We start from the raw sequence: 25,340 nt of genomic DNA, 5'->3' as shown, positions 1-25,340 counted from the left end.
CCGGAAATACCGCCGTGCATAGAGCCCATATTAGCCGTTAGAGTGTGCAATCTGTGCATCGATCTACTTCGGATTCTGACCGGGAATAATAGACCATCCGGGTATCGAAACACTCATTTCAACATACTACGATTTGGGACGTGCTAAATCTATTTTCGAATACTATATAGGACGGATAGTACGCGAATTGGGACGCAGCAGCATTCGTCTCTTTTAACTTGCTATTTGGTCTTTTTACTTGTGCGCCTCTGCAAACGTCTTAATTCTTTCTGAAGGCTGTGGGGAATTTTTCTTTCTAGCATTTAAAATAGCTCTTCTATTGAAATCATTTAGCTGAGGGAGCAAAACACTGCATTTGTGCTGAGCTTGGACTTTCAAACGTAAAAATATCCTGAATTAGGGAAGCGAGAGCAATTCATACGTAAAACTTGATCTGTAACTGTTCTAAGGATAATTTAATATCGAGCTGCTGGGCAAATAAAGACAGAATGTACAAATAAACAGAAGCAATAAGATGCTATTAGGAGCATAACGTTTCAGTCTGCCCTGAATAATCCTGTATCTTACTTTTAATACAGATACATGAAAATACTAATCATCAATCATACAATCACTCCTTTTACTGATAAGGAATTATGTAAAGTAAATATAAGTTTAACGCCACATTTGTGGGTATTTGACCTCATTCCTAGAGTTAGAAAAACTGGAAGTGTACAGGGCCATGAAATAAACCATTCAAATACACTCAAAAGTACAGCTAAAAACGTATCCATTATACATGCTCTCAGGAGATAGTGACACTAATTTGTTTAATGACCTTCGTTGTACATCAAGTCGTTCGACTTCCATGTCATGACCACAAAACACTGTGGAAAATACTTTCATAATGCATGCAATACAAATGTGTGAACCAGAGAGGAATGGTTTACCATCCACACAGAAAAGGAGTCTCACCTCAAAAAAGACTTAAAATATTACAGATCAAATAATTGCTTTTTAAATTCACAAAAAATACAAGCGTCCCATTTTTTTCCTGCAGCCTTTTCTTGAATTGTGTGTACCTTTAAAAAAAAAGATGTGAAATATTGTAATTTGATATAAAATGTAAATTATACATGATTTAATTACAATAAATTTTAATTAAAAACCAATACAGTACACAAAAAGAATCCAAACCAAAGTTTTATTGGAAGAAAAGGCCACAAGCACAAGCTCATTCTATAACACTGAGTACGTAAAGGACGTGCGTTCATTTCAGGTGGAGCGCTTCTGTAATTCATGCGAGTGAACAGAAAGAGACTTCTGCTTCTGGAATGAATGCAAAAACAAGAAAAAAGCAGAGACAACTGTATAAAAAAAAAAAAAAAAAAAAAAAAAAAAAAAAAGGATTAAAATGGAGAGAATAAAACTGGAGCTCTAAAAGAAGTCCACATCATCTGGAGCGTCTAAATCACGATATTCAATGATATTGCGAGGATCCCCACGCATCATTCTGGAAAAGACAGACGAAAAGGACATTTTATTAAAGCTCATCTATTAAGAGCTTAATTCAATATCACTCCTGTGTCCTCACTGCACTCAAATCAAAACTGAAATACAAATCAACTCACCGATTGTTTCTAGGTTTTCCGGGGTACCCGCCTTGCCCGCGGAAGTTGTCGTAGTTGCCCCTGCCGCCGCCTCCATACTGGTTCGGTGGGTAAGGAGGACCGCCTGTTAAAGATTGGAGAAACACCTCAATATGGCATAATTCAACATTGAAAAAGGTGACCGGGTTTAGATAAAAAATTTTTTTTAGATTTACTGATGCACTGGATTGAAATGGCCTGTTAAATGCACAAATTAATTAACACTGCATATTGATTATGGAAAACATAATTTTAAAAACCCTGCCATGTTGTAAATTCTCGGGATGCGCGATATATCAGCAGATATATATAAATTTTTTAATGTTATCTTTATCGGCCCGATAAGAAAAGTTGGCCTATATATATATATATATATATATATATATATATATATATATATATATATATATATATATATATATATATATATATATATATATATATATATATATATTAGGGCTGTCAGTTAAACGCGTTATTAACGGCGTTAACGCAAACCTATTTTAACGGCGTACATTTTTTAATCGCACGATTAACGGTCTTTTTGGCCTAGCAAACTTTGTCGTTTTTTTTCACATGCTTTTGCAACAGAACGGCATGCGCGGCCCTGCGCTATGAACCCCATTCATTTCAATGGCTTGCGCCGCGCGAGGACGTTTTGTTGCTTCGTCGACTAAAGTGCAAGCGGATCTAGCTAGACCGGAAACAAAACAACAGGCACGACGCGCACAAAATAGTAGGTTAACGTTAAGTTTTGAGTGGATGACGAGCGCGAGACGCCGAAATGGACGCCAATAAAACACCACTTGATGATGGCCAAGCACGCACACACACACACACACACACACACAGCTGATGCGAATTCTCCACCCCCTCGTCAATATCAGGACCTCGTCAGTATTTCTTTCACCCTTTTATTGATGGACAGTGTTACATTGTGTGAGAGATTATTTGCTCCAAGTGAGAATGTTAGTGTGAAATTGAACAGTATATGCTGATGTTGTTTTCAATTAAAAACATTTGCACAAAGCAACGCGATCCACTTTTCCATGTTGATAAGAGCATTAAAATGAGAAAAAAATAATGGGACAAAAAGAAATCAAGAGACATTTAGAATAGATAAAAATGTGCGATTAATCGCGAGTTAACTATGACATTAATGCGATTAATCGCGATTAAATATTTTAATCGTTTGACAGCACTAATATATATATATAAGCTGATAAATGTATAATTTCCTTCAGCTGAGCCACTTCAGATGAGACTATTCAACATGATGGTTTTGAATTGCTTGAAATATGATTGGAATCACTTCAAAAAGGAAAATACAGTTACGTGCAACACAAGTCTGTCATATAGTCTACATAACATTATAACGAGAACATTATAATGGTGTGCTTGGGACATGACTTTAATGGTGAGACTTGTTTTTGCAATCAGGCTCTCAAATTATAAAAAAAATTTGGATTTAGATTTATCGGCCAATATATCGGATATCTTCTTTCACATTTAAAGAATTATCGTATAGACCAAAATTTTCATTTCATAAATTCTCTAGTTAATTAATATCTCTAGTAAATTCTGTACAGAGAACCTGAGCAAGCATTAAAGCTTCCACATACTTTTAAAAGGAAAAGCTAGTTGTACCATAATTGTTGACCAGAGATAAAAAACTGAGATGGCATTAAAAATTGATTTGCAATTGCATCACGCCTCCCAGAAGATGCCAAATGATTCCCACCCTTGCTAACAACCACTCACTGTAGCTATACTTCTTTAATAAACAGAACACACACCTCCATAACCCATAACTGGAGGTCTGGGCTGGCCGAAGCCCATGAGACCTTGAGGAGCCTGAGGTGGGAATGGAAGACCTCCGGGGGAAAGCACTCCTAAAGAGAGAAAGAAAACGTTCATATCATCTCCAACTTCTGATAACACAATTTATTTCAGTACCAAATCAACAAGATCGACAGACGCACTGATAAAAATTGGAGCAGAAACTTTTAAAATTTCTAGTAAAATTACAAAGAAACAGCAGGTAACATTTAAATTAAATGTGAAATTGAAGTAGAAAAACTGAAATGGTATTTTCTTGTAAAACTTACTCCAATAATCTTCATTTACAACTTCAAAAAACTTTTTTTTTTCTCAGCTTGCTGTACCTTGTCCTGGACCTGGAGGAGGTGGCGGCTTCATTTCTGGGATGGAGGGTCTTTTCGCATCCATCAGGAAGTTGTTGAAAAACACCACCTCTTTCTTTACCTCCTCAATCTTGTCACCATGTTTGTTTAGGATGTGCTTCCTCACAAACTCTGGGCCCTTGAGAGAGATTGATTGATTTTTGATTGATTTAGTAAAAAACAAACATCCTCCTCACGGCTACCAGATGAACTACTAAATGAACAAAGGATCACGATTTTTTAAATCACACACACCTTAAACTTTTTGCCACTTAGAGGACAAAGCCACTTGTCTTTGCCCAGTTCCTGTGTGTTGGCCAACACAAACTTTTCAACTTCCTGTTCTGGATCTTTGCGGCCCATCTTCGCCGCCTCATCTTCAGACAGGCTTTCCTTCACGCTGAACAAGTGTCCCAGCTTCTCTTCAAATGTCTTTTGCCAGTCAGACACTACAAGATGGTCGAAAAAGCAGTGAGATTTTTTTCAGTTACATTTCTTTGAAATTTGTTGCGTCAAACAAACAGCTCATCCTGTCCTAAACTTTTGGGAATTGGTTGCGTCAGAAGTTGCTTAATTCTTTTTAAATGTCAAGCACATCATGTGCTTTATTTTCTCAATCATCCGCTTCAACAAATTTAAGCAGACATGCACTTTACAACTAAACATACCCACAACACAGCAAAATCTCTTTAGACAATTAATACCACAATAATCACCACAATACATATCATTAGAGGTGTAACAATATATCGCAATACAAAAATGCAATTATATGTATATCGTGTGTATAGTGGCAATATATATTGTGTATAGTTCACCCACAATGAAAATTCCTGTGAGGGAAAAAAAAGTAAGTTTAATTTTAGTGTCAGCACTACATTAAACTACTATATATCATGTTTAATATAATGTAATGGGGAATATTTGTGGGTTCTGATAATGCCAAATGTCTGATGTTACCAGTAAAAAGTGGCCAACATAATTTAAAATATACTGTATCTAGTCCAGTGGTTCTCAACTCCAGTCCTCGGGACCCACTGCTCTGCATATAGGCCCCGTTCACACTGCAGGCAAAAGTGGCCCAAATCTGATTTTTTTTGGGGTCAAGTGACCGGGTCAGATTTCTTCAGAGGTAATGTGAACACTCAAATCGGCCCCGTTCACACCGCAAGTCCTAATGCTCAATTCTGATTTTTTGCTCAGATCCGATTTTTTGATTGGCTGTTCACATAACCTTTTAAAATGTGACCTATATCTGATTGCAGTGTGAACTGTTTGAGGTTTCAAACTAACCGGCATGCGCAAAAGAACAATTACAATGACATCAGACGCACCACACGGTTGCACTAAAGTTCGGGAGGTTATGGAGGAAGTAAGCATATTCGCATTTATTTCATAATGTTTGTGTAATGGAAACTTTTGCGGGTTTATAGTTGCAAATTCACTACAGAGATCTGTGTGGATGCGTAGACGAAGCCAGGAGTGGTGGAAATATGACGTGAATAGTTTCACTGAGACGCTGTTCTCCTGTGTCCCCGTTCTTCCATTTCGTGAGCAATTTTTTCAAAAACGGAGCGGTTACGGTAGGTCCTTCTAGCTTGAATTGAAGTATCTCCCCATATACTACTTAGATCTAACACCTCACTCTCATTGACTCGCTTCATCGCTGTTCTCCATATCTAGTCAAGTTTTTAATGTTAGGCTACTGTCTGTGTCTGTTGTGTCTAGGGCTTCGCCGGCGCATAATTGTGACAAATGGCGACAAATGGCATCAAATCCGCCTTGATTGTTCACACTGCGGCCGCATTGAAAAAAATCAGATCTGGGTCTGATTCAGGACCACATATGTATGTGGTCTAAATCTGATTTGAAAAAATCAGATCTGGGCTAGTATGTCTCTCTTATCTGACACACTCAGTTCAGTTCATAGAGTCTATCCTAACGAGCTGAGGATCTGAATCAGGTGTGTTAAATAAGGGAGACATACACAATATGCAGAGCAGTGGGTCCCGAGGACTGGAGTTGAGAACCACTGATCTAGTCAGTACAAGCAAATATTTTTCTAAAATAATTCTGAATTTTCAGCTTCAGAATCATGATTTTTCTCAATTATTATTCTGGTGTCACCATTGTCCGGTGTATTAGGTTACAAGCTTATTCACTTCCACCCCCAATGAAATACCAAATTTAGCATTTTTAAATCAACAGTACATTTTTTGTTAACCGTTTACCAAATGTCTTGGGAGTATCGCGAGTTCATTATCGTGATATGCATCAAATCGTGACATGATGATATGTAGGGGTGTAACGATACCCTCATCATCATCATCATACCCAGCTCTAAGAGAAAGTATTTTAAAGCTGAATAAACGACACACTTCTACACTAGTCATTTCTTAGAGAAAGCAGCGCTCACCTTCTCTGTGAGTAATGCGGTTGGGGGGAATCGGCCCTCGCACGTGGATAATGCCACAGCGGTTCGGCATCTCATCCTCACTCGGGTACTCACAGGTGTTGTAATAATCAATAGAGTGTACGATACGCAGATAGAAGAGGAGACGATCCAACACCTGGGAGAAAACCAAAACATATTACAGGATGAAATTTTAGCACAAGAATTCCGCTTATGACAATAATGAGAATCATTTATAAACCTGGAATGGTCCTAAAAAATAGGCTTAGTTTTCTTATTATTAGTGTGAAATTAGTGTGACATTTAAAGCATCTTTCAGACCTTGACAAGTTTCTCATCTCTCTCCACAGTAATCTCGGTGGGGTTTCCCTCTTTGGATCCCTCCTCGGAGTCGGCTCCTCCGGCACTTCCCAGAAGCTCTTCCTCCTCTGCGCTCACTTCCTCTATGAGGTAATCAGTGATGTTTTTCAGGATGGGGTTCTGAGCAGGGATCTTCAGAAAAGTGGAGGGAAAACATTTAAAAAAATGTTTTAGATAAAAGCTCAGTCAAGATGTTACCAAAAATGACTACCAAAACCAACATTAAATTCGTAATTTACTTGAAAACTCAAACCAAAATTAGTTCAATCATCAATCAAATTGATTTAATAATCAAAACTATACATTTACAGTCAAACCAAAATGTATTCAGACACCATGCTATCCTCACTTACATAAATTAACTATAGTTTCCTGCACCCAATAGTAAGAAAATATAAAAATATTTATCTGGTGTCTGAATATTTTTTGGTTTGACTGGACAAACATTTAAACTTCACATAAAGCATTTTTTATATTAATTCTAATATAATTCCAACTCCAATGTTTTTATTTGACAAGCTACAGAGAGTTAATTCCTGAGGTAAACGTAACGTTACTTGACATTGTTTACAAGCTATTTTACTGACATCTTTCCGCAGTTGAAACACTAATTGAATTAATACTCGTGTAACTGTATTTAAAAAGGAAAAACGTGGAGGTGTTTTGTCGCTTCTCTGCTTGGATCCTAATGAATGAACTGGGCTAAGCTCAGTGGTGGAGGAAGTACTGAATCTCAGTACTTAAGTAAAAGTACAAATAACCAGAGACATATTTACTTTAGTGAAAGTAGAAGTACCACAATGACAACCCTACTTAAGTAAAAAGTACCTGATTTTAAATGTACTTTAAGTATTAAAAGTAAAAGTACTTGCATAACAATTTATTCTCTTAATGTCTATATTCTAATGATTAATAAAACAGTTAATTCTAACTCATTCAACCTAATACTCATATAATGATGTTCAATATGATGGAAAAGCAGTTATATTTTAAGTTTTTGTCACCATTTCTGAACAAGCTTGCAATTAGGCAATATACACATCAAGCTTACTATATACCCTTACTATATACGGTATATATATATATATATATATATATATATATATATATAAACACACATATGTTAAAACGCCGTATATGACGGCGTTTGGCTGTAAACGCGATTCATTTATGGCGTAATTCTGAACCTCTTGGCTTGCCATACTAATCCTAACCAAACGTATAATACACACGCACCCCACATCACTACTAAACCTACCAATGCGTTTCCTATGCATGTAAAAACTAATTTTCGCGTATAAATTGCACGATAAACACACTGCGTGCTATAGAGACGCATTTAGTGTGACCGGGTTATTATATCTAGGCAACCAACCTTCACTGGTGAGACAGAAACGTGCGATGAACGGACGGTCAGGATGACGTTTTGGCAGGGGAAAAACTGATCAGAAAATTTAACGAAAATGTAACAGAACATTGTAGAAATGTAGTGGAGTAGAAAGTATAATAATTGCTGCAAAATGTAACGAAGTAAAAGTAAAAAGTATGCACTATTGATTCTACTTAAGTAAAGTACAGATACGTGAAAAATTTACTTAAGTAAAGTAACGAAGTATTTGTACTTCGTTACATTCCACCACTGGCTAAGCTCAGTGCTAACAAAGTGTCGCCGCAAGACAGAGCGATTTAGTGCACGCACTGAGACGAGAGAGGTATGCATCAACTCGTCTTAGTTAAGGGAATAACAGTTTAATATGGAAAAACGGTGGAGTATTGCCTTTAGAATTCGAATTTGCTAATATTGCAGAAAGAAATTCAAATTGAGCTTTTCAGCCATTTTGACAGCCCTAATCCACATTGTGTGCATGAAATACAAGCTGACAGTCAAAACACATAATTCAAACATCACTGATTCAGCCCTGCAAAACAATTTCAGCCAAAAGCGAAAATTGCAGTTTCAACCGAAATTCGAGTCCGAGGTTGTGCAAGTGAGATTACCTCTAGAGGGGCCGTCTCTTCTCTGGGTTTGTGGCTCCAGAGTCTCTCTCGGTCATCCAGTGCATGGATCAGTTTAGCAGCCATCTTGATGTCATTACGGAGAACCTGCTTGTGCTGAGTCATTCCGTTCACGTTACGCACACGACGCGCCAAATCTCGGTTGACTCCGGGAGCCAACTCACAGTCCCGCAGCTGGACAAAGAGGAACAGGAGGAGAGGATGAGCGAGACGTTTGCAATGCATGATGGTTCGTCAGGCTGATGGTTCTAGAACTCACCCGGATGTTCTGCAGGTTCCAGCAGATTTCTTTGATGTTCACACCTCTGTCGAAGGTCACCCAGCAACGCCTAAAAAACCTGGGCCACACAGAGATGAGAAATGTACTTCATTTTAACCCTTTAGAACCGGCTGTGTCGTTGCCGACACAGACCAGCAAGCTGTATTCATTGTACTGTAACTCTTCAACCGTTTGCACTATCAAAACCATTTTCGGCGTTATACGGCTTATTACGGTAATTCCATGCTTTCCGTCAGCAAATGACAGCAGCTTTCTGAGAGCGGGAAGGAACGATTTGAACAGAGAGATACGAAGCGCGGCAGGTTAGAGTGTTTTGGATTGCATAAAATAATAAAAGAAACTAACAAATACATGGCGAAAGAAGTGGTAGACAGCAGAAGAGGGGATTGGGATGATTTTTAATGAAACTTGTCGAGGCGGATGGCCGTTACTCTTTCACTTATCTTAGCATGTGGTATATGCATGTGTATGTGCCTATGAATGGACGCATTTGTATGTGTGCGTGTATGAAAAAAGTGTCCTAAATGAAAACTGTGCAACCCAATGTCACAAAAAAGACTTGTATAGATGTATTATACTTCATTTTTCAACTTTAAAGTGTTAGTTTCTTTCGTTTGAGATTTTTCTTTTTTTTTTTCTAAATAAAAATCAGAAAATGTATTCTCGTTTACTTTTATTTTTGTCTATTTAAATTCTATTTACAAACTCACCACACATAATAATGGTCAATAACTAATTTGTTGAAAGTTAATCTTTTTCTAAAAAAGATGACACCTTGCACATGAAGATAGCACATTGTTTTAGAATTTTAGTAAAAAAAAAAAAAAAAAAAAAAAAAAAAATGGGAAAAACACCTATTTTAGCTCCAGGTTGTAAAGGGTTAATACGTGAAAGGAGATGTGGGAACTTTAAAATAGAGTATAAAATGCTTCACTACATTTTTTTTAATTATATATATATATATATATATATATATATATATATATATAGAGAGAGAGAGAGAGGCACATATAAATATTAATTTAGTAAAAAGTTTGGGGGAAAAATAAAGATTAGAGCTATGATCCTTAAATTTGATAAAACTGAATTTATGATATGAAGGACCTGCAGGGATTTGAATACATACTTCAAAGCAGATTAACAGAAAATGCAATGCAAATCCCAGTAAAATATCCTCAATTTCAGCTATACCGCTTGACCTAAAGTGTGTTGAAATTGAATTAAACTTACCTGCGCTCTGGCTGCGGTTCTGACAAACAAACGCGCATAAATCCTGGATAACGTCGACACAGCTGCCGAGAAAGTGCCAAGTCTTTAGTCATCAGCATTCAACAACAACATGGGCAATAACAGCGAAACTCAGCAGTGTTTTGTGTAAACACTCACAGCGACGATCTCCGCTTTAGATATGGTTGGAGCGATGCTCCTCATGAAGAGAGAGCAGGTCCTGTGAAGAGGTCGAGGTCGTGGAGGCTGATCGTCCTTCGGCTTCTTCTCCTTTTCTTTCTCTCTTTCCTTCTGCTCCTCCGTCCGCTCCTTTACATCAGTGGCTTTAAAAGACCAGAAACATGTTTGTCACAACCATGAAACTTTAAAGAGATAGTTCACCCAAAAATTAAAATTACCCCATTATGTACTCACCCTCAAGCCATCCTAGGTGTATATGACTTTCGTTCAGACGAATACAATCAGAGTTACATAAAAAAAGTCCTGGCTCTTCCAAGCTTTATAACGGCAGTTTCTGTTTTGAAGTCCATAAAAGTGCTTCCATCCATGATAAAAGTGCTTCCATCCATGATAAAAGTGCTTCCATCCATGATAAAAGTGCATCCATCCATGATAAAAGTGCATCCATCCATGATAAAAGTGCTCGAAACGGCTCTGCGGGGGTTAATAAAGGCCGTGTGAAGCGAACGAGTAAGAAAAATATTCATATTTAAAACTTTATCGACTAAAATAACTAGCTTCCGGTATATGACCGTACGCATGCTATGCAAGCCGACTGACGCCACAAGAGTAACCCGTGACGCATGTATGACGTAGGATGTAGGAGTAGCGTAAGCTTTGACGTCTCTCACGGTTCAAACAAACAGGGCTAGGCAACAAACTCAAGTTTCTCCCACATTTCTCTTTAAATATTGTCATTTTAGACTTCTAATTCATGACTGGTGTTGTGTTTTACTCTATTCTCTGCGCTTCCGCGTTCATCAATGCGTCATGTCTAAGGTTACTCTTTCACTGTAAATCGATGCGTACGGCCGTCTGCCGGAAGCTAGTTATTTTAGTCGATAAAGTTTTAAATATGGATATTTTTCTTACACAAACATTGCTTCACTTCAGAAGGCCTTTATTAACCCAGAGCCGTGTGGAGCACTTTTATCATGGATATGATGCTCTTTGATGGCCATTCACTGCCATTATAAAGCTTGGAAGAGCCAGGACATTTTTTAATAACTCCGATTGAATTCGTCTGAAAGAAGGAAGTCATATACACCTAGGATGGCTTGAGGGGGAGTAAATCATGGGGTAATTTTCATTTTTGGGTGGACTAATCCTTTAACACTGCTGATTCATTGCCAGAAACCTTGACACTGACCTTCCCCCTCCTCTTCTTCCTCTTCCTCCTTATCCTCTCCCTCGTCCGGTTCTCTCTCTTTCTCTGAGGGTTTCTCAGAGCAGTGAGAGTTCGAGTCGGAGTCAGAATCGGATTCGCTCTCAGATGCACTGGCTTCATCTTCACTGTCTCCACTGTGCTTCCTCTTCCTCTTCTTAGTCAGCTAGCGAGAGACAGAGAATGCAGTGTTTTCCATAGGAGTTTACATTTTAAACGTTAAATGCATCATTCTGGTTCACTTTGAGAGCTAAATTAAGAGCTCCAAATTGAACAGAGAAAAGAAAAAAAAAGTATTTGCGTTGACTTGTACTGGGACTCAAACCTCTTAGTTGTGATAGTATGTAAAACAAAAAAAATAATATAAGTATAGCCTATCATTTCAGTTTAGTTTGATTTATGAAGCACATTTTAAAACATGTTGAAACCAAAATGCTGTACAAGAAATATAAATCAGAATTAAATTCAGAATAAAAAAAAGGGACAAATGAAGAATTTACACCCTCGGTTAAAACAAAGAATACAAAGAGGATTTAAACATGGAAACGGAAGAGGAAGGTCTAATGTGGAGGGAAAGTCTGCTTTATTTTATTTACACGACAGTAGTAAATTGACAATACTTATGTCTTAATTCCTTTACTTGCAAGAAGTTAAAGCCTTGAGCTTTTATTTTGGCATCAAATTGCTGGGAGACCTTTACATTTCTATGACAAACGTGTATACAAATGCTTTATTACATCTGTCCGCAAAAATTTGGGAAATAATGCGAATAAAAATAATGTGACTGATGCATATTGCATTCCCAAAAGCACTCAAAAATTGAGTTTGTGAACTGAGATGCTACAAAAATCATTAGAGGTTCTCTAGTGAACATGTCCCGGATTGTTAGATGGCTCAAAACACAATGATAGAGATATTTTATATTTTCGATTCATTATGAAACTGTGGCAGGACAGATTAGACTATTGTCGGGCCGCCACAGTGTAGGTAATTAATAGGAAATACTGGAATGCCAATACACTGGATTGCATTGAATGCAAGTAGACATGCTAAGATCTAGGGCTGGGTGATAAAAGGATAACGATAATTATCGCGATATAATTTCTCGCTAAAACGATATCAAGAGTTCGATAAATGTTGGATAATGTTTATGTGCCAAAAGCGGAACGAAACTCATTTGAACCGCGCGCGCCTCACGACTGTTTATCCGCTCGGCTCAAAGTCCAAACGGCAGCGCAGCGCGAGCTCACTGGAGCAGACGTGTTTACTCTGATCGTCCTCGCTCACGAGATCCAGTGAGAAGCGCTTGAGTTCAGCGCAGAACACTAATGTCTCTGTGATTTAAACCAGTAAAGGCAGAGGAAACAGCGCTGACAAACAGGAGAAACACTGTGATACAGTCAGAAAGATTTTCCGTCTACAAATTCCCATCATTTACCACGGATTTACTGTAACGTTAGCCTACTAATATTAACTGCACTATGAAATGTGGGATATACATATCGAATTGTATTACATTATTAATGTAGACAATGTAAGGACTAATGGAATATAATAACATTACTTAATATATTTAGGCTACAATTTTTCATACAAATACCATAGAAACCATAAAATAACATTTTGCCATGATAGTGAGGTGCTAAGTTATAGGCTATGCAGTGTTTCCGCTACATTTATTCTGCCGTGGCGGGCCGCCACACCTAAAATCATCCCGCCACGGCTGCAGCTTCTCGGTCCGATATTGTATGTGTTATTGTTAAGCCCCACTAAAGGCATACAAAACATTGTAAAGCACCATAAAGTTTTCGCACTATATTCCAAGACTTCTTAAGTCATTCAATAGCATAATGTGAGGTAAAAATGTATATTTAAGTCGTTAAGTTAAAGTTAATGGAAACTCATCTCTCCTTAGTCATTCTCCATTCAGCATTCAAACAGCACGTCGCGTTCGGTTACGACAGTAACACGATGACACTCTCTTCAAGATCAATGTTCCCATTGTTATTCTAGATGATTCGTAGATAAAGGTGTATAGTTTGCATAAAATTACTTTATCTTGCTGGAGTTTATAGCGCTTTCTAAATCATATTCCTTTCTCCCGGGTGTCTGTTACTACAGCACTAGAGTAGAGGGCACCATGAACCATGAAACTGAAATTTAAAACTGTTAAAAGAAAAGGCTCAATAAACTGTTGCATAGATATAATACATTAAGCATAGATAGATATAATCTCTTCGCTTTGTGCTTTGAACTTTTCAATGCGAAGCGCTGCACGCTGTGACTTCGCGTTGCTTCAAGCGCATCATTCTGCGCACGGTATGCGCATAATCGCTTTGCCGCTCTTATTGGCGCCTTTCATGTTATGATGCTTAGGGGAGGTTTAAACACCTGGGATAAGGGGGCGTGGCCAATGGGAATATCACTAATTGGCCACGCCCCCCTCCCCCTGGCGAAATGGGCCTGGAAACACTGCTATGCCTGGTTTTATCTGTGGTTATCATGATCTAAATGCATGATGCTGGATGACCAATGGTTAATTTTAATAAAACTCAAACAGTCAGAATATTACATTTTTACCAAATAAACATTAGCACATGCAGAAACTAAGAAATATTTTTTTCTATCAAGATATTTATTTTGTTAAGGAAAAATGACACATGTTTGAATGTTCTAACTCAGATTTGGCAAATGTTCTTGTGTTTGGCAAGTGTTTGTCATGATATGTTCTGACAAAGTAGTTTAAAACCACAATTAACGCTCTGGTTTCTACAAATTTCACTTAGGAGCAAAAATCTGCCTTTTAACTTAAAAGAAATAAAGATTTGACATTTATCGTGATAATTATCGATATCGACTGATATAAAAACATTATCGTGATAATTTTTTTTGCCCATATCGCCCAGCCCTACTAAGATCTAATAAAGATAATACACATTTACAAAACAGTCTGGCCCTATAAATGCCACGTCAACTACCCAAAGCAGCAGAACTTGGCTAACTAACCTTCTTGGGTTCTGGGATTGGTTCGGCAGGAGCTTCTTTCTCAGTCTTCTCTCCTTCACTCCCTCCTGCAGAAGCGGCTGCCTCTTTCTCAGTCTCCTCATCACCCTCTCCCTATTGACGTACAACATTAAACATCATCGTTCCTCACAATACTGCATGATGCTTTGCTCCATTATGCAACATTCACTCACAATCTTGTCTTTTTCAATAGAGGGTTTGCGCTCAACATCCACAGGCCGGGGCTCGTCCCGTTTGGGAGGATCAGAACCAGGTCCACCAGATGAGAGTCTCTCTCGCTCCTCTTCTTCCTCGTTGGGCTGTTCCAGGATACGCAGGTCATTTTCCCCTCCTCCTTCCATCTTTATCACAGCTAACGAAAACAAACAAAACACTTGCTTTGAGGAAACAGTCAAAACAAAAATTATTCAGACATCAGATTTAATTAGATATTTTTTTACTAGTGGGTACAGGACACTAAGTAATTTATGTAAGTGAGGAGAGAAAAAAAGTAAACTGTGACATTATACACAAATTCTAGTAAAAGTAAAATTGATTTTTTTTAAAAATTGGGATCAAAAATTATTCAGACACTTTGACCTGACCATGTTTTGCTTAAAGGTGCAATCTGTAAGAATGACAACTAGTGGTCGAAATGGGTACCGCAGTCGAATTCAAAATATCGGAGATCGTTGTTTCTCCCGCCACCTGCTCCTGGATGACGCTCAGGCGGGTTGCCAGTTTGAGTCAGTTTCAAAGTAAAATAACTGGCTGTAGAAGTGTTTTTCAGAGAAACGGGTATTAGCATGTTTCCTCAATATATGCAAATATATTATGGTATTTTTATGCTTTAGTAGAGTGAAAAAGTTACATACAGCACCTTTAAGTGTTTTTTCTTTAATTGCTAATGCACCTTTTTACACCACAGACTGAACAAAATTAAGCATTGCTTGGTAATTTATTGACCTAAATTGGTATCATCTAATTGTGTACTTTAACAGCTGACAGATATTCAACCTAATTAATTTGAGAGACAGTCTAACTGAACGATGGATAAAACCAGTGAAATATCAACTGATTTGATAACAGTTCTTGTCACATTTTACTACCATTTTCTAAACTATAGCAACAGCTTAAATGTTGAAGGTGTCTGAATAAATTTTGGTTTGACCATATACAGTAAAGACCTCGATATTAGGGATGTGCGAAGCCGAATATAATCTTTGGAAAGGAAATGAAACACTCTACACAGCCCCTAAAGAGATCGCTTTTCACTTTCAAATTCACGCTCACTCGGTGTGTGTTTATAGGGAGAGCCGTTACTGACCACACATTTTACAAGATATTTGTCAATGGCGCTCAGGATCTGTTGCACACAAAATCCTCCGACATCGTCCTGTCAGTCATCTCCCCTTACAATCTTCACATAAGTGAAATCTGATGTACTGTAATGTAACCGACTACCACAGCAAGCTTAACCATGTCCCCTTTGTGAATTGGTCATCTCTTCCTCTTTACTACTAGTAGCCCAAAATAAACATGATCAGACTCCATAGAATGCGTTACTCATTTTCAGTGCTTTTCCAAATTCGGATTTAGGCTTCAGGCACATTTCTACTCAAACTCACGGCAAACTTTTTTGTTCTTCAACTTGGGGTCAAAAGTAGTTTGAAATATGTCACCAGCAGTATACTTTTAGCGAACATCCCAACGCCACACACACTGCTGAGAGAGCATTTATATGTACATTAAAATTTAAATATGTGCTGTGTGCTTTTCTTTCAAATGCAAAATAAAAAAATGACGGCAGTGAGAAAACAGTAGTTAAAGCATCTGATCCTAGCGATATGAATGTCTGCACAAGCTGTTCAATTCGGCACGCCGGTAAAGTTACGCAATTTATTTATAGAGCACTTTATACAATAAGATTGTTTAAAAGCAAACAGCTTTAAACATGAAAAAACAGTGTCAGTGTCTCTTTCAATTAGAATTACAACTTCAGTTTCTACTATAAAGAAACTCTTCAGTGCATTCATGTTTTTACTTGCAGACATCTGTCCTTAATGGCACGCTGGTCAACAACAATCATAGTAACTCGCAAAAATCACATCAGTGATGCACCACAATTCAAGCTTTCGTTTAGCCAAAAAACAAAACCGAGAAAATGTAATCAAATGACAAATAATCAACAAATAATAACAGTTGCTACATTTTAATAAGGCAGTTATTCCTTGTTTAAATAAACATTTAAATGGTGTATGCAATAAAAACTTGTTTTCACAACAGATTTATTCAAACACGCATTAAACAATAAAGATGTAATATAGGCTAGTGTATATTTAGAAAAATGGTCCTCTAGAGTTGAATTCTAGAGTTCTCCATGCCATTGGAGAAACACTAATCAAAATGTTACTGTTCCGTTCAAAATAGTCAAATTAATTGAATTTTGGTGCATCAACAAATTTTCAGATGATTAAAATTAGCACGCAAAAGAAAAGCACTTCTCCAAACCTGCATCTAAAATCTTGGTGATTTGGGGAGCACGCTCTATGTCCAAAGTGACGGATTCGAACCAGCTAGTGTCCATGAGATACATGTAGACGTTCAGCCGGTTCTGTAGGGCACTGTGGGATTCTGCTTTGCGCCTCCCAGCCTCATCCGGGTGGTACTTTGAACGAAACCTGACAGGCGGACAGAGGAGAAAGAGGGACAAATGGGGTGTTTGGGGAAGAAATCAATACGTTAGTAACTATTTTCCTAGTCATGCAATCTTTAACCTAGTCCTAACCTGCCTTCTAAATACATCTATAAATGCTTTGATAAATTTAAATGTAAACCACCAATTATTAAACTAAACAATTATATCTAACAACCTTAGTATGCCACATAGCTGTCCCACTTTGTCATATGATATAGTAGCTCTATTCCAAAACTACTGAGCTGTTGCCTTATAAGATTTGTTCTTTTGGCTAGATTCAAAGACAGCATTGCGTGTCTCCTTCCAAAATAAGACAAGAAATTATGAATATAGATATTTAGCAACATGTTATTGCCAAACTGTATATGTAGAGCATTGCAAACCATCCCATTTCTGACGTTTTATTCTAGTTAAAATGCTGTCTTTGAAGGTAGCTGTATAATTAGTCAGTAGACAGCACACTAGTTTCTGAATAGAGCATATGACAATTTGTTGGCTAAAGTTAAGTGCACTTGTCAGTGTTAATATACTATAAAAAGAACTTGTGTGTTTAAGTGTGTGTGTGTAATACAGTAACACTCACCACCAAAGAAGAAAAATGAAAAACAATAAAAACTGATGCATTATCAAGAAATGAAAGTCAAACAGTTGGGTGAAACATTTTCCATTGTGTGCACTAAATTTACCTGATGTACTCCCCGCATTACAACACATTTACACTGAGAGCGGTCTTCTCAGAGGAGTGTGTACATTTGGGGGGGTTTTGATTGATCCAAATATCAAAAATGAAAAAGAAAGGGGAAGAAAGGCATCACACACTACAGAAAAGAAAAAAAATCTTTCCGTGAACGCGGCGGCAGGTTTGGATTGTGAGTGTTCGACTGTCTAACTAAGAGCCCTGGTACTTTGATTCTAATGGCAGCTGCATTGTGCGCAGTGCAAACCCTGACTAACTAACAGCGACTCCTGCGACGGGTCCAAGCGCTTTTCTCATCTTCCAATACCTTGTGATGATGGAGGGAGGAAGGGTTTGTTAATTTGTAAACCAAAAAAACAATATCCAAAAACCTGAAAAGAAATGAATGTTTAAAACATCTGCATCAAATCAATGACGAGACCAATTCAGTTTCTGTAGAGACAAACTGATGTCAAAATAGACTATCATTCTTATGGCAAATGATGAAAATTTCAATGTTAACAAGACTCAAAACACAATTGACTGTGGTAATAAGTTAACTATGCATTAAAGTGTATAACTATATGATGCACCAAAGTTTCAGCAACCAAAAATATTTGGTTAAAAATGAATTATTGTTTAATTAGCGCTCCTCTGATGGTGCGTTTTGACTGTCAGTGACTATTAAAGCTGTAGCTGTATCAGTTCAAGCGCCAGTGTGTAGCGCAGGTGAACTGATAATCTCTTCTTTACTAATAGTTATAGCACAAAACAAACATGAACATCAGAAGGTATGTATAAATACAATTTGTTTTTAGCAACAAAAAAATCAATTTCAGTAAATTTGGTGCATCACTTGTATATTTGACTAGTACAAAGTCGTACTCGTTAGTACAAAAAGACTAAACTGTCTAGGCAAAAGCCTGTTTAACAATAAAACTATTCTAACTAGAGGTCAATGTAGTTATAAACGGATCAGTCAAATGTTCAGAGATGCAGGAGGATGCAGAAATCAGCCTCTTCTTTGTTGAGATGCAGGACTTGTTTCGCCACTCTCTTGCGATCACTAGCTTAATGCACAAACATCACCTAAACAAAACACTAGGGCAAAAACAGCAACTGTTGTCGTACCACTCTTCATCTTTATGGGCCAGGAAGAAGTCCTGCATCTGCTGACGCCTAAAATCGATCTTGTACTCATTGTAGCGTTTGACCGACTCCGTCTCATCCACAGAGTCATCCAGAGACAGCAGGAACTCCTTAAACGTCTTCATCACAGGAGGGGGAGGACCAAGATCCATGTCGTGGATGTTTCCCAGCCTGGAGAAAGACCAGAGAGAAGAACAAATGTTTAACACAGATTAAATACAAGCAAATTATTAGAGCTGCCCCCAATAGTCGAGTAACCGTTAGTCGACTAAGATTTATTAGTCGGTTAGTCGCAGAAAAAAAAAAACTCAACAAGTAGTAGCGAAATTAGGCAGGCTGTAACGGACAGATCGTTAACGAAAGGAAAGGTCTACTTTAATTTTCTTAAACTCACAATAACAACAAAATGTTGTGCTTTTGAAAAATAATGGTGCTTTCCGTCTATTCGGTCTCAGTGAACTTGAGCGCATCACATTAATGAACCGAAACTCAGCGTATACTTGCCTCACAGACATGAGAAATATATCTATAGAAAGGTTGAAATGTCTACATTATGAAACATGCATATAGGCGTCCACTACTGCGGAGATGTAGAGTCAGCATTGTTAACATAACAGGGTGCTGCACCGTCAAATTTAAGGCGTTTTAAGACCTGAAGAAATCAAAATTAATACCGTACATTGGGGTGCGCAATATTGACTATATCTTGATATTTTCAAAGTTTTGTTCATAAGAATTAGATGATATTTTACTGATTGCAGGGCTCGAATTTCGGCGCGGGATTGCGGGCATTGCGCATAATTCTAATCATTCCCGCAGGTCTCCCATTTATAATGCGGGAACTTCCCGCAATCGTAATCCACACAGATTATAAAATCAAATCATTCTTTTAACAACTCTCTACCAGACGCAATTTCACAAACAGCGTGAGTGTTCAGCGGTGCCGCGTCTTCCATCTCTTCTCTCATAATGTGTTGTGTAAGGCAAGCATCAAGCGCTGCGGCGATAATACACACCCGCGTTTAGGAGTCAGGACATGACGCAATATTCACTTGCACAATCGGGCCAGCAGTGCATCGTGACTGAAGTTTACCATTTGCACGTCTTTTTAAGTCTTCCCAGTTTAAACATTCAAGCGATTTTAAACTAATCAGTGCTCGCGCGCTCTCTGGGATGATTTTCTATTCGCATTCATGGAGAATCCACCTCAAATACAGCTGGCCAGTAACAAAAGTTATTTTTTGCGGATTATATTGCTTTAACACGCAAAATTGTCAATTTCGGTCTTCGTGAGTATACTCTAAACATAGTCGGTTTGGTCTTTAATAAGCATAAAACGCATGCCAGTATAATAAACACAGGATCTGTGCACTAGCTCTTAAAGTGATGGCAGCCATATGTGTCTGGCATTAATTTTGTTGTCAAAACAACAAAATATAGCTTCAAGTTAACCCTCTGGGGTCCTTCGGCCCAAATGGACCCGAAGCATTTAAATAAATTTTTTTTTTTAAATCATAGCTTTATCGGAATGGTCCGAAATTTGGTGACTTTGTTGGTACTTGGTATATTAACACCCAACCAAAAAAATTGGGGACAGGATTTGAATAGTCTAAGTGGTTGTAAAAAAAAATAGTCACACTCAGGACCTTTGGGTCCAAATGGACCCGCATAGGAAATGAATGGGAAATTGGCAAAAATGTGAAAATAGAGTTTTTTTGTGCGTACAATCTACAAATCAGCCACGATCCAGAAAAAAAAGCACACAACAGTGAAGGGGTGAATCTATAAAACATCAAGAGTACAAAACAGACACATCCACACACACACACACAAAAACACTTTTATACACATACACACTAATAAATTCAGATTACATATGGGTTTTGAATTTTTAAAATGCTCAGTTTGTCCACCAGATGGCATCCATCTCATTTCAAAAATTGCTTTCATGAGGGCTAGGCTTGACTCTAAAATGAAATACAGCTTTAAAAAAATTTAAAGAAAAAAAATATAAAAAAAATTCTATTATATTCAATGGGGAAAAAAATGGGTCATAATTATTGCATTAATATAAATTATAAATCATTTTATTTATTGAAATTATCTCAAAACACCAAAAAAGAAAAGAAAAAATATTATAAAAAACAAGTAAAAAAAAAAAAGATGATTTTTTTATAAATATTAATCCCACCCTTCCGGCCCATTTGGACCCGAAGGTCCTGAGTGTGACTCTGAAATGAAGGACCCCAGAGGGTTTAAAGGAATCAGGATTAATAGCATATGTATTTAATTTATTCAGGACTAAAATACTACCCAGTGTTATTTTCCATTTGATTACTTTATTCAGTTTCTGTATATGAATGCTAGTGTTAGACCTATTCAAAAACTTTTCTCTTTGTCTTTTGTTTGTATTTTTATTCTATTGTATTTATTTGTGCTACTTTTTTCAATTTAATTAAACAATTTAAATCAAGCTTCCTTGTGATGTGTAAATGCTTAACAATATTACCCCATTGTAAAAATGCAATGAGCGCAAACATTTAGGCAAGATAAATGTAATAATTTTGTTTGGAAAAAATTATCATTCATAATCATTACATTTGCCGGTGCGCTGTGGCAAGCTTTATGTGTGCATTTGAGCGCTGATTAGGCTATCAATTTTATATAGAATTAAAGGCGCATTACTTATGATTTATGGCTTATTAATATAAACGCGTGATAAGTCGACTAATGGCTTAAATAAACGACTACTAGTCAACCAAAACATTTTTTTTTAGTCGAGGGCAGCCCTAGAGATGGACTTTCCAGCTGCTCGTTATCGTCTCTCTCACCTGGCCTGAATGGGGATCCCATGGTGAGGCTGCATGAGGTGCATGTCAGGGTGACCCCAGGGCTGCGGGGGGGCATAGCTGGGTCCTCCACCGCCTCCATAACCAAGATCATAGCCACCATGGTACGGGTCGCCTCCATGGTCATCCCTGAGAAAACAAATGAGAGAGAGGAAGAAATGCAGAATGAGGTTTTAGTCTAAGGTGCTCTAATTGTTTTCCCCAAGCAAATAATCAGTCTACAATAGAGGGTATGCAGGGATTACACATTTTCAAAACCTGCCTTCCACCATCCTGAAGTCAACTGGGATTCTTTGTTGGTTAAATGCTTGAAACAAGTCTGTGGTGAACAAGCTCAAGATATTTTCACCTTTTATTCTAAGACATGGAATACATTAAGGGTATAAATACACAAGTGTAAAGCTTTTACTTGTCTTGAAAACAGTATATGGTATAAGTGTTTAAATGGGACTACAGAGGTTGTCAGGGACATTTAACGTCATCATGCCGAACTCATCTACTCACTAGTTCACTTTCACAGCCTTGTTGCATTTATAAATCACACTCTTGCCAACTATTTTGCCAGACGGCGCATACAAGAAGTATCAAAAGTATCAAAAGAAGTTCCTTTACTCAAGACCAAGATTCCTTGCGAATAAAACATGCGCAGAACACAAATCAATGTTCCTTTTGATGGGGATATGGCGATACGCGTTTACATGACCAAATATTCGGGTTAGAAAAGGGGTAACCCAGGGGTCATATTCGGGTTTTTGCCGGTGTTTACATGGCCGTGCGCGACCGGGTTATTGCTAATATTCCGGTTTTGAACGGGTTATTGGCTGCTTGTAAACGTAGTCATTGATGTAGTGGGAAACGCTTTACAGTAAGGTTCATTAGCTAACATTAGTTCACTACCTTAGTTAGCGAACTAAGAATGAACAATACTTCTTCAGCATTTATTAATCTTAGTTCATATTAATTTCAATATTTACTAATACGTTATTAAAATCAAAGGTTGTATTTGTTAACATTAGTTAATGCACTGTGAACTAACATGAACAGCTGGATTTTTATGACCAAAGATTTAAAAATACTGGAACAAATGTGTTGCTCATTGTTAGTTAATACATTAACTAATGAACCTTATTGTAAAGTGTTACTTACCATGTAATGCGAGCGTGGTGTATTAAGTTTATAGCCTATGTTTATTTGTTTCACTTCTGCTTAAGATTCCAAATTCATTAAAGTTGTTTTCATTTGTGAAGATTACCATTAACAAAACATTTAAGAAATATAACCTTTTGATGGTCACGGAGCTTATATCTACTATAATTCAAAAGCCAATAGAACAATCATATTGATTTTAACCAAGGAAACGAGGGTGATGCTAATTTCCAGGCTGGCCTACAAAAATACTAGCTTGGCTCCGCCCTCCTACGTACTTCGGCTCAATTTTCATTTTCCTGGTTTGCTGTATATTCTTTGGTTTTCTCCAGTAAATTTTGTACCGGTCCAATCTGCGAACAGAGGGAGTGGCTGAGAACGATGTCGTTGATGTCGTGCGCTAGTTTGAGTCGTCATGCGTCACGACCAAACGTTAGCGATTGGTAATTGCAGATCCAGAGTGACTCTGGGCAGATCCAATAGTTTTAGACTTCAACAGAGGACCCGCCTACAAGGAAGTTAGCGCTTGTCAATGGAGCGAGGCCAGACTCTCTGTACAAATCAAATGCATGAGAGTCTGGTGGGACCAGGCAACAAAAATACATCAACGCAGCACTGAAAGTTACTCTTCTTCTTACCAGTCTCTCCTCATGCGCTTCTGCTGGGGGCTCATGTCATGACGCGGAGGTGAGAATCTCTCTCGTCTGCCTCGCTCGTAGTCCCGGTACTCTCCTCGACTGCGCCGCTCACGGCCCCGGTCCCACTCTCTAGCCGAGGGCCGCCAGTAAACGACAACCACAAGAAATACATATAAAAATGTGCAAACATACAAGCCTTTTGACTAATATCATACCCCAAGAAATTCAAATGGAAGACCTGAATTATAAATACCAGCATGTTACAAATCACAGTTAGTTGTGCATACAGTAATACTTTGCAACCGACTGGTTGAAAAAGTAAGAATGTATTAATTCTGAGTTTAAAGTGTGTAAAATGTGGTGTTGCACAGTTTTGACAAATTAAAGTCTAAATGCGTGTCTATATATTTAGTTCTATATACTGTTGCCATTTAATTCAGAACTGATTAGAATGTAAATGTGTGCCTTGAAATGCAATGCAAGTCGCTTTGGATAAAAGCGTCCGCCAAATACATAAATGTGAATGTAATTCCCTTATGCAGGTTAATTCCCTCTTCCTCACCTGTCATTCCAGTCATCTCTCCGCCGGTCCTCTCTCTCCCGGGAACGGTCATAGTCGCTCCTCTCTCTGCGGAATTTGTCTCTGCGTCTGCGGTCGTACTCGTCATCGCTGTCGCCCATGGTGTTTAAATAAGGACGAGTATCAGAGGTTTGCTGTGATACACAACAGAGAGGAGATGAATGTTTATTATTGACAGATTGTATCTACTCGACTTCACAATGCATAAATCACAATGTGTCATCAAAATTCCAAATCCTACATTTCTCTTAAAGGGATAGTTCAACCAAAAATTAATTGTCATCTACTCACCCTCAAGTTGTTTCAAATCTATATGAATTTCTTGATTCTGCAGAACACGAAAGATTTTTGAAAAATGTCATAATTTACTAACATAGTATTTTCCTCCCATACTATTCAAGTCAATGGGGTCCAACTATTCAAGTCAACTGTTTGGTTTACCACATTTTTTAAAATACATTTTGTGTTCAGGAGAAGAAAGAAACTCATACAGGTTTGGAACTTGAGGAAGAGAAAATGACAATTTCATTTTTGTGAACTATCGTTTTAAAACACTGACTTGACACATCCTATTCTTTTTTTGTAATAGCTTGTGTGCAGATACAGAGAGCACCGTGTATAAAATTAAAGATATAACTATGAATACACAGCCATATCAGTACGTTAATACACAGACTACGCACACAATAGCCAGCGCCATGCGCGCGCGTCCAGCTCGTGTCCCGATAAACCAACCATCAACTTAACCAGAAAAACCAGTGTATAGTGAATTATCGAACATTTTAGATACGCAAAGAACATGTAACGCGATTATACACAGTATAATCACGGATTAAGAACAAATGGCACGTATTCATACCGGCTCCGTCGAGTTAACGTAGCTGCTAAGGAAAAAGTCGCTAACCGCAACAAAGAGGGACACGTTCAGACAAACTTGGACAAAAGTGTTACGTATAACTTTAAGTCACTGTTAAAAAATTGGTGGAAAGACACACAATAATAGTTTTATGTCCAATACTAACCAATAACTAGGTTTAAAAGGCTTTAATCTGGTGAACTCATAGGTGAACTCCCGCCAGCGCACGACCGTCCTGAACTACAGCAGCGGAA

The 25,340-nt window shown here is 37.8% G+C and overlaps 1 protein-coding gene across 1 annotated transcript; it reads right to left on the bottom strand.

Moving 5' to 3' along the window:
- Positions 1 to 1,169: 1,169 nt before the first annotated feature.
- srrt (serrate RNA effector molecule homolog (Arabidopsis)) lies at positions 1,170 to 25,340 on the bottom strand. The gene is made up of 20 exons (XM_056242648.1): positions 25,253 to 25,340; positions 24,214 to 24,364; positions 23,651 to 23,795; positions 21,849 to 21,995; positions 19,000 to 19,188; positions 17,006 to 17,175; positions 14,689 to 14,867; positions 14,498 to 14,608; positions 11,477 to 11,657; positions 10,267 to 10,430; positions 10,111 to 10,172; positions 8,860 to 8,938; positions 8,583 to 8,774; positions 6,546 to 6,716; positions 6,228 to 6,381; positions 4,067 to 4,260; positions 3,794 to 3,950; positions 3,425 to 3,520; positions 1,611 to 1,713; positions 1,170 to 1,492 (listed from the first exon to the last, which is right to left on the bottom strand). Exons 2-20 carry the CDS (start codon positions 24,329 to 24,331, stop codon positions 1,417 to 1,419), a joined length of 2,688 nt encoding a protein of 895 aa, XP_056098623.1. The 5' UTR covers positions 24,332 to 24,364; positions 25,253 to 25,340; the 3' UTR covers positions 1,170 to 1,416.

The sequence above is a fragment of the Rhinichthys klamathensis genome, unplaced genomic scaffold (assembly GCF_029890125.1).
Source record: "Rhinichthys klamathensis goyatoka isolate OS25496 unplaced genomic scaffold, OSU_Roscu_1.1 h1tg000738l_1, whole genome shotgun sequence".
Taxonomy (NCBI): Eukaryota; Metazoa; Chordata; class Actinopteri; order Cypriniformes; family Leuciscidae; genus Rhinichthys; species Rhinichthys klamathensis.
The sequence above is the reverse complement of the archived record's forward strand: the minus strand, read 5'-3'. Positions and strand labels throughout refer to the sequence as shown.